At 41.9% G+C, this 9,899-nt stretch overlaps 1 protein-coding gene across 1 annotated transcript; it reads right to left on the bottom strand.

Moving 5' to 3' along the window:
- Positions 1–1,772: 1,772 nt before the first annotated feature.
- ZFAND1 (zinc finger, AN1-type domain 1) lies at positions 1,773–9,703 on the bottom strand. Its single transcript, XM_014965173.1, has 8 exons — positions 9,381–9,703; positions 8,763–8,805; positions 7,075–7,114; positions 6,123–6,250; positions 5,946–6,037; positions 5,018–5,142; positions 2,150–2,305; positions 1,773–1,997 (listed from the first exon to the last, which is right to left on the bottom strand). Exons 1-8 carry the CDS (start codon positions 9,451–9,453, stop codon positions 1,827–1,829), a joined length of 828 nt encoding a protein of 275 aa, XP_014820659.1. The 5' UTR covers positions 9,454–9,703; the 3' UTR covers positions 1,773–1,826.
- Between the last annotated feature and the right edge of the window lie 196 nt (positions 9,704–9,899).

Below are 9,899 nucleotides of genomic sequence, written 5' to 3' on the forward strand. Positions count from 1 at the left end.
GGCGCCTGCGCGGGAGGGAGGGGCGGGAGGCGTGTGCCGGCTGAGGGGAGTGAGGCTCCGCGGGGTCCCCTCAGCGCCTGCGCCGTCAAAATGACAGCGAAGCTCTTAAAATTGGCCTTTAATACCGACTTCTTGTTACTAATTGATCGCGGCGGGGTGAAGGTACCGTAAGTGCTCTCCCGGGCCTTTACCTGCGCTCTGTGGAGAAGGAGACGGCGTTACTGAACCTGTAGGAATCGGTAGGAAGGGCCATAAAAAAAGCAAATGTGAACATCACCCAGAAGGAAAAGGAGGACGTGGACTTGTTGGAGCAGGTCCAGAGGAGGACCGCGAAGGTCCTAAGAGGGATGGAGCCCCTCTGCTGTGAGGACAGGCTGAGAGGGTTGGGGTTGGAGAGGGCTCCGGGGAGACCTTATAATGGCCTCCCAGTGTCTGAAGGGAGCCTACAAGAAAGCTGCAGAGGGACTTTTTACAAGGGCATGTGGTGACAGGATGAGGGATAATGGCTTCAAACTGGAAGAGGGTACTTTTAGATGACAGATTAGGAAGAGATTCTGTGCTGTGAGGGTGGTGAGAGCCTGGCCCAGGTTGCCCAGAGAAGCTGTGGCTGCCCCATCCCTGGAGGGGTTCAAGGGCAGGTTGGATGGGGCTTGGAGCAACCTGGTCTGGTGGGAGGTGTCCCTGCCCAGGGCAGGGGGGTTGGAACTCCATGATCTTTAAGGTCCCTTCCAACTCTGACCATTCTGGAAGGTCTAGCCCTAATATTTGTGTGCAACAGAACATGGTTTTATGCTTCGTTAATGCCAAAACGGTTATGGCTGTGATAAAAATAATCTTGTGGCTTTTCCTTGCTCTGTTCGCTTTGAATTTACAATCCAGCTTTGAAATAACACCAAAAGAGATCCAAAAACTGGAGTACATCAATTACTGATATTCCAAACAATCATCTTAATGAGCACCAAACGATTTCAAGACACTGATAATTGAGAAAGCTATTAATTCTGTAGGTCATACACCCAGAGGTGTTAACTTCTTTATGTACAATTACTTTAAAACGTAGTAAGTCCATCTTGCTGATGGCTGGAGAGGAAATTAATAAAGATTTACCTAAGGTGGGAAATGCCAGGATGAAACTGCAAGCTGTTCAGTGCTGTGCTTCTAGCTGAACTGCATTTTTTTCTCTTACCATATTTCTCCCTCTTTTTCACAAGAATTAGGAAAGGACAATTTCAAGTTCTCTTTTTATCCTCCACCTAATCACACAAACACAACAGACACCTGTGTGAATTTACTTTTGCTTCAGAAAGCTTTTTTTTTTTAAACATTGTTACACTGTTATCAGGAGAGAAGAAAATGTGGACCTTGGGCATGGACAGCGCTGGATTCCAAACTCAATGAAACCTGTTCTTGTGGATGTAGAAAAGACCCTACAAAAGTATAATGTGTTTCTTTCCTTCAGAGGACTGATGCACCACAAGTTGACATTTCCATTATTGATCATTTTTAATACAGACTTTTTCCATCATTTACGCAAAAATAAATATAAAATTTAAGAAAACATTATTGACATTATACTGCTAAATAAGGCAGGAATTTGTTCTAGAAAGTGAATACCTGTAATATTAGTAGTTACACTAACTAATTTTCCTTTCAGGACATAGTTCTTCTGTCAGTCAAGCAACTGAGATGTTGATGGGAACTGTGTCTTTATAACCGAGGACAGATTCTGACATACCAGTGATTTAAAACAACAACAACAAAAAAGGACTTGGTTTGAATATACCATACTTTTAAAAATCTTTGATTTTTATTTTGGTTGTAATTTATTAACTAAGGTACGACTCTGTATCTTCTATAAATAGAACATCATTATCAAGATACTCCAAAATGATATTTCCACCATTGTACAATGGGCAGTCTTTATCAGATAACCACGTTTCCAATGTGTGCTCAAATGGCAAGGCTTCTCCAGAGGCACTATGGCATAATCTCAATTTCTGTAAGACAAAACAGCACAGAAATTAACATCAAGATTTGCCTAGCTGAGATGCAATTAGTGGGGTGGGGTAAGGGAAAAGAGTTTAAAAAAAAAAAAGAAAAAAGAAACACCCAACAATCTGGAAAATGTTAGTTATTATTACTGATTTACCTGGGATGTTGATTTGTTGTTGTCATTTTTAAGGCTTGCTAAGGAAGCTGCAAAATCAACTACTTTGCCAATACTCCACTTACTGCAAAAGAACATGGGCTTGCTCTTCTCTTTGTTCCCCTTTGGTAAAAATACTTGAAAATAAATTCTTTCTGTCTAGAAAAACATGGAAAATAAACAAACAAAAAAAAGTTGTTCAAAGAAGAAACACATAATTCTAGTCATACACATCTAATAGTTTTTTCAGTAAAAAGCTTAAATGTCAACCCCAAAATTACCAATTGGAACTTGTTCTATTTTATCAGGACCAAGGCCCCATTTCACTGTGGAATATTAATGACTGAGTATGGGATGGACAGTAAGGGCAGAAAGGCAGAGGGAGAGTCCCACAGTTAGAGACTGTCAGCTATAGACAGACCTGAAAAGGTGTCTGCCCTGGGTGGACTAGACAATAACGACCACTCCGGAGACAAAAAGGTTACTTTAAATAAGCAGTGCTGGCTTTTGGCAGCAATATAACGTCTCAAATTGGAATGCAGAGGCAGTTAAACCAGAACAATTCACTGTACTACAAATGCCTGCTTCACAAACCAACATTCTGGTCATGGCCAGCTCATCCTTTATCCTGTTTTTCCTCCGTTTCTGTACTAAATGTTCTTTCAGTATCTACTAGACTGAAACATTTGTTTAAGAAATTTCAAGAGTAATCTACGAGGGAGAGACTTTGAACGGGATTAGGACAATCCCTTCAATTTTATTTCTTCTTCTTGTTCACCAGAAGACACAGCAAGCATGGCTGGTTCAGCAGTTAAGACTGCCCTTGCTGAGTGCAAGCCAGACACTAACAAACAAGACAGAAGCCTTCTTTTTAAAGGACCTATTTATGCCTTCCCTAGAAAAAAGAAGGCTATGTTCATAAAACCCAGTCTGAATTTCAACATGTGCATTTTCTTCAAAACTTGAGGGCTCTCCACACACAAGAAGGTCTTTAACACCCAGGAATGTTACAAAGGGGCAAGGGAAGCAGGACTTGAATCTCCTTAAAATGTAAATGACCACGACACAACAGCCACAGACTGTGGGACAGCCACAGGGACACAGGCTAACATCACCCAACAGCTATCAGCACCCCAGCACCTCCCTACAGTTGCTCCTCCAGTTCCAAGGACATCCCAAAGATGTAGATTCCATAAATTTTCAGACCAGCTTGTTCCAAAGTCTGACAACCCTCATTGTGATTTTTCTTCCTATTACCTAATTGGAATTTCACATGTTGCAGCTTGCACCCATTGCCCCCTGTCCTTTTACTCTGCATCTCCAAGAAAAATGTGTCAATCTTCTCTGTAGTGATGAGAGAAATACTGGGCGTCAGAGGCATTACAGAAACTTCATATTAAAAAAAAAATCTGTCATCAAACTAGAACAAGCTGGGCAGAAGGCAGCTAAAATGAGTCTAGGAAGCAATTTAAATAGAGAGGTGCTGAAGGTTAACAGGCTTAATTTATCACTGTTAGAATTATCACTACTCTAGATGATTAAACAATTAATATTCAAACGAGAAAATGAACAGTAAGAGAAATTAGCATACAGTAATTTGTGCTACACTTTCCAGAGCTTACTGGCCTTGGAGTTAAAAAGCAGCTGTTATATATGTTGAGGGTGGGCTTTTTTAATTATGTTCCTCAATATTTGAAATTAATCACTTTCCCTCCAGCACATATTTATTAAAGTGGTACTATCTGAGAAAAACGCTACAAGCAGGACTTTGGGTCTTTGTTATTATGACTTCTGCTTAAGCAGAGTTATCTAATTTCTGAGCATGCCAAAGTATTAAAAAAAAAAGAAATTCATAAGAGAATTCAGTAATGGAATAGCTGTAGTTGTTTTAAAAAAAATAATTAAATGCTCTACTAAGGTCAGACCTAGCAATAACCCTATCACATAGAATGTTTTCAGTAATATAAAATCAATATAACAGGCCTAAACTTGGCATGCTCCAACATAACAATGTGGTGAAAAGTACTTTAAATACTGTTCTTTTAAGATGCGTAAGTACAGATCTAAATTGAAACCCTAGCTGAAAGAATCAAGGTGTTTCTAGACCCGACGTAATCCTGATACGTGGAAAGACTTGAACAACAGGTTTGACTGGCCGTGGTAAAACATAAGGAATCTACGAAATACTTCAAGAACAAAAGAAATTAAAAGCTGAAAGAAATATAAAGCAACTATCAAAACCCTTTTTTCCAACCCAAAGACAGGAACAACTGACCTCAGGCCCTTCATACCTCATCCAGAAATGTCATAAATGTCTATTAAATCTGAGTAGAAGTAAGAATGGATTAAGTATTAAGATTTGACCCAACAGGCAGAGGGTCCAGGTGATCAGGAAGCATAAGCTAAGCCGTGCTACACAATTCTGTGCCACACAATTCTGTGCCACACAATTCTGTGCCACACTACTTACAAAATTGTGCTACGCTGATTCTGATTCTAGGCTATGCTGACCATCAAATTCTGTTAAAATAATGAAGCTTTAATTGTCACTACAACATAGTACTGTCATCATTCTGCCAAGGATCCCCAAAAGTCCCTGCAGTGTTGGGTGACAGTCGTATGGCAGGCAAATAGACATTTCTGCTATAAAACAGAGGAATTGCTCCTAACTGCACACAGAGACCCACCTTATAACAGACATAAGACTCATGAGATTGCTTTTTGCTACCAGGCTGAAATATACCTATAAATGGTTGCGGGCTTGAGAATGAAATCCAAAACCAAACTGAGGGAACTAAATGAAGAACAAGAAATTTAGAAAACTTCCCATTTACTTTAAGGATTCAATTATTGAAAACAACCATGACTGACCTGAGGCAAGGACTTGTCCCCACACGCATGCATCTTCAGTTTCATTAAAGCCACTTTTGCTGCTGTTTCACTGTTTTTCGCTCCTTTACGTTTTTTGCTTTTTGCTTCCTCGTTCTTTTTAGAATCTGAAAACAATATTATTCCTGTTAGTGTGATGATTCAGACTGTCTCCTGAACATATCTTGGAATTAGTCTATTTGGCCTCATTGTATCTCCAAGGTTCCCATCCCTTTCATGTCCTCTGGAGGCCATGATGTCAGTACTCCTATTCAAGAATATTTGGAATTGTTGCAGCGTAAAGGAATCCTGCTAGAACTGGAAAGCAGATGAATACTATCACGAGGTAAACACAGGTTGCAAAAGCCAAATAAATACAAATTCCTAAGTTTCCACACCTGTGGCCAACACAGTATTCATATGGCAACAGTTTCAGGTCCTCCTTTCTACACATATATTCTGCCCTACAGTTAGCAGGGCTGTTTATTCTCTTTCCTGTCCTAGAGCGTGTTTAAAAGCTGCAGAACATGACATTGTAGACTCACATTTTTTGCCATCTTGGTTCTGTAGGTATAATCCCAGCAGACAGGCACGTGCACAACTACATTGGGTGCACATGAATTAATATGCAAATAATAATGGCTAGGTACAATTCATTACTTTACAGCACTTGTAGGATGAGAACAAGACAGTAATTCTGAAATACATCTGAGCCCTATTTGATCTTTAAAGAATCTCTTCAGAGACATATGCATCTGTTGTCTCAGTCTAGAAGAATGGTATCACATGCTGATACGTGAGTTTAGGGCGGTTTAAACAAGGAACCCCCATCTTTTCTTCTCACTTGGTCAATTCAAAACCCTGAGAGGACGTCACAAGCTCGAATAGCCTTCTGAAGAAAACTGCAGAATATATATCCCACTGTACTTGCCTATAATGTGTTTAACTAGCTGCTGGGTGGCAGCCATGCGGGGTTTTGGGGTGTCCAGTTTCTCACATTCATGGTCTGACTGATGCCGGTGCCTGTAAAAATCAGCGTAAAAATGTCATGACCTTTCCCGTACACTAATGAATGAGGCTTGGTGTTTAAACATTCTGTTTCGCTCACCTTAGACAAAAATGTTTTTCACAGTAGGGACATAAAACTGGCAAAAGCTCCTTTCCGTTGCAGTCCTTGTATGAGCATGGGTAAGATCTGTGCTGATCTGGTTTCACAGAGTTGTTCCTTATATTCACCTAGGTATTAGTGCAAAATAGTTTGTGTAAATGAACAGACATTACAGATAAAAGTCACCGCCCCGGCTTTCCGAAAGAACTGTGCTAGCTCTCCAAACAAAGGGCAACAAAGCTGGTGAGGGGTCTGGAGAGTAAGTCTGATGAGGAGATGCTGAGGGAACTGGGGTTATTCAGCCTGGAGAAGAGGAGGCTGAGGGGAGACCTTATTGCTCTCTCCAACTCCCTGAAAGGAGGGTGTAGAGAGGTGGGGGTCGGTCTCTTCTCTCAAGTCACAGGCGACAGGACGAGAGGAAATGGCCTCAAGTTGCACCAGGGGAGGTTCAGGCTGGATATTAGGAAAACTTTTTCACTGAAAGGGTTCTCAGGCATTGGAATGGGCTGCCCAGGGAGGTGGTTGAGGCACCATCCCTGGAGGTGTTCAAAAGACGGGTTGATGTAGTGCTGGGAGGTCTGGTTTAGTGATGATGCTCCTTGTTTGTTGTGTGGGTGTCTATTTTTGTCAGTTAGGTTGACGGTTGGACAAGATGATCTTTAAGGTCCCTTCCAACCTAGAAGATTCTGTGATTCTGTGATTCCACAGGCAAAATGAGTTCAGCAATTCTCTCCTACTTTGGTCCTCGTTAAGTTTTGGTTGGTGTTATAAAAAGAACCATCATCCTACTCAAACTCAGTTTACTTCGGAGAGCCAGAAAAAGAGCAGATACATTTTTTTTAAGCTTGTCACATTCTCAGTTAAATAATTCATATTTATATACTATATGCATATATCTAATCTGAAAATAAACAGTTAAGTTACACAGGATTTTAAGGTAGTCATATATTACCTCAGAACACCCATGAGCATCCCGGCTCCTGTGCTGTAGGCTTTGTGCAAAAGAAGAAAACACCAGAGTTATTGACATTCCAGGAAAAGAAAACTTCATGTGAAAACATTTAAGTGTTTAAAGAGTGATCTGACAAGTTTTATCATGGGAAAGCTTCAAGGACATAGTGAATCCTCTCCAATGCATTTCATGTCTTTAATGGATTTATCATATTCTTCCTGAGCATGTAAAATATGTAGCTTTTGGAACTCATGCCCCAAGATAACAAACCTTTCCAAGAGAATAAGAACATTAGCACGCTTGAGAATTCAGCTCAAAGCAACTGGAGTTTGTTTGTTCTAATGGATTTGGAATCACCTTCCACGACCGCAGAAAACCCTTAAAGGCTTCTAACGTGTTAAAGTGAGATCTGCTCTCAATTTATCTGAGCTTATCTCAGCTGCCCTCTGCTCATCTGATGTGTAAATCAAAGTGCAGGCCCTGATTTGAACCTTGGAAGAAACTTCTATTTTTTTTCTTACAAGGAAAAATACCATGCCCTATCCCCCACCACCAAAAAAAAAAAAAAAACTTAGTACAAAACAGGATGTAAGCTAGATGCCTTCCAAAATCATCTACCTGTATTCTAGAGATATCCCCACTGACATCAAAGCTCCACAACAACCACTCAGGAAAAATGTGGCAAGTTCAATGACACAATTATTTTTTAACTAAACGTTATCTGAACTGAGTCACAGAATGTTTTATACAATATTTAGGTCTACAATACCAGCCACACTGTGATCTTACAGGAAAACCAACTTAATTTCCTTTTATGACAAGGTCACTCATATAGTTGACCTAGGGAAGACAGTCTATGTGGTGTTTAGGGATTTTAGCAAAGTTTTTGATACTGTCTCTCACAGTATCTTTCCGGATAAAACATCCAGCACACAGCTAGACATGTCCATAAAACGCTGGGTGAGCAACTGGCTGACAGGTCGGGCTCAAAGGGTTATAGTAAATGTTGGGGTTCTACACAAAAATTGGGGGATGAGAGGCTGGAGAGCAGCCCTGCAGAAAGACATCTGGGGGCCTGGGGTGATGGCAAATTGAATATGAGTCAGCAGCGTGTCCTGGCAGCCAAAAGGGCCAACCAAGTCCTGGAGTGCATAAAGCACAGTGCAATTAGCTGTTCAAGCAAGGTGATTGTCCCACTCTACACTGCACTGGTACGGCCCCACCTTGAGTACTGTGTGCAGTTTTGGGTGCCTCAACATAAGGACATCACACTATTGCAGCGTGTCCAGAGGAGGACGAGCAAGATGCCCTGGAGGGAGCGACTGAGGTCACCTGGTTTGTTCAGCTTGGAGAAGGGAAGGCTGAGGGGTGACCTCATGGCAGTCTACAATTTCCTCAAGGAGGAGGAGATGCTGATCTCCTCTCTCTGGTGACCAGCGATAGGACAAGAGGAGATGGAATGAAGCTGTGAGGGGAAGTTCAGGTTGGGCATTAGAAAAAGGGGAGGTCGGTCACTGGAACAGGCTCCCCAGGGAAGTGGTCATGGCACAAAGCCTGACAGAGTTCAAGGAGTGCCTGGATGACACTTGTAGTCCACTTGTAGTCTGGTTTAGTTTCAGGTAGTCCTGAGTTGGACTTGATAATCCTTATGGGTCCCTTCCAACTCCAGATATATTCTATGAACTTACCAAAAGACACCTGAACAGCCATCACATACAAAGGGGAGAAAATCTGAAACAAAAAGATTTTTTTTCATTTAGACAATAATGTTGTTGCTTTGCTAATAGTTTTTAGCTTAATTTTTGCATGATCAACTGTTACTTATTTATATCACGGGGTAGGTATCTTTACAAGGACACTTAGTGAATGTATTTACACGGAAGTGGCTGTTGTAACACAGTTCCACTGTTACCTCCTCTACTTAGTATTACTGGGAAACATACCAATAGGTAAATTAGATTTAGATGCATTCCAAAAGTTGGAATTAGGCTTTGGTTTTTTTTCAGTATCAAACTTTGAAACTTGAATACTTGGCTAGTCATCGGCCTTACCAGTTACGTTAAAAACTGAATTTATTGCAAGACCACTCAAAATACTATTTACTGACTGCTGGAGCAGTGGACAATCTACATTTTTATTATATGGATTGCCAGCTGGAGGAGATGCTATCGCTTCCAGAAAGTGAGCATCCTGTCCATTTGACAGTCCTGGTAATCCTGCTCCTTCCTCTCTATCCTTGTGTAATTAAACAGCATATATTTCTTAAGTCTCTGCACACATTCCCCATCCACTGCATCGGTTCTTACAGATAAAATCACTTGACTTTCTGCTGAACTCAGCCACATCACCAACGGCGGCAAATGCCCACCTCCAGGCCATTATTCCATTTCTCCACCCTTCAGATTTGGTCTCAATGGACCACCACGCAACCGGACTACACAGCTCAGGTCACAAAGATGTCGGTCACTTCATCTGTAAGAACCGAGGGCTTTCAGTACAAGCTGCTTTGCTGCCTCTTTCTGAAAGGTTACATTTTTCAGTAACACCATTCCTCAGGCGAATGAAGACAAGCAAGAGGGAAGAATGATAAAACAGGGTAACAACAGTCGACAAAGCAGGGCAGTAGGGGATTCATCACCCGGTGACACAACTTGAAGGACAGGCCCCGGCAGCCGCTCGGGGAGGCCTCCAGCAGTGCAGAGCCCGCCCCAGGAGGGGAACACCACCTCACAGCCTCCTCAGCACCTCCCCGGGCCCCCTCAGCACCGTCCCCGGCTCCCTCAGCGCCTCCCCCGGTCCCCTCAGCACCTCCCCCGGTCCCCTCA

Source organism: Calidris pugnax, unplaced genomic scaffold (assembly GCF_001431845.1).
Source record: "Calidris pugnax isolate Ruff unplaced genomic scaffold, ASM143184v1 scaffold41, whole genome shotgun sequence".
Lineage (NCBI taxonomy): Eukaryota > Metazoa > Chordata > Aves > Charadriiformes > Scolopacidae > Calidris > Calidris pugnax.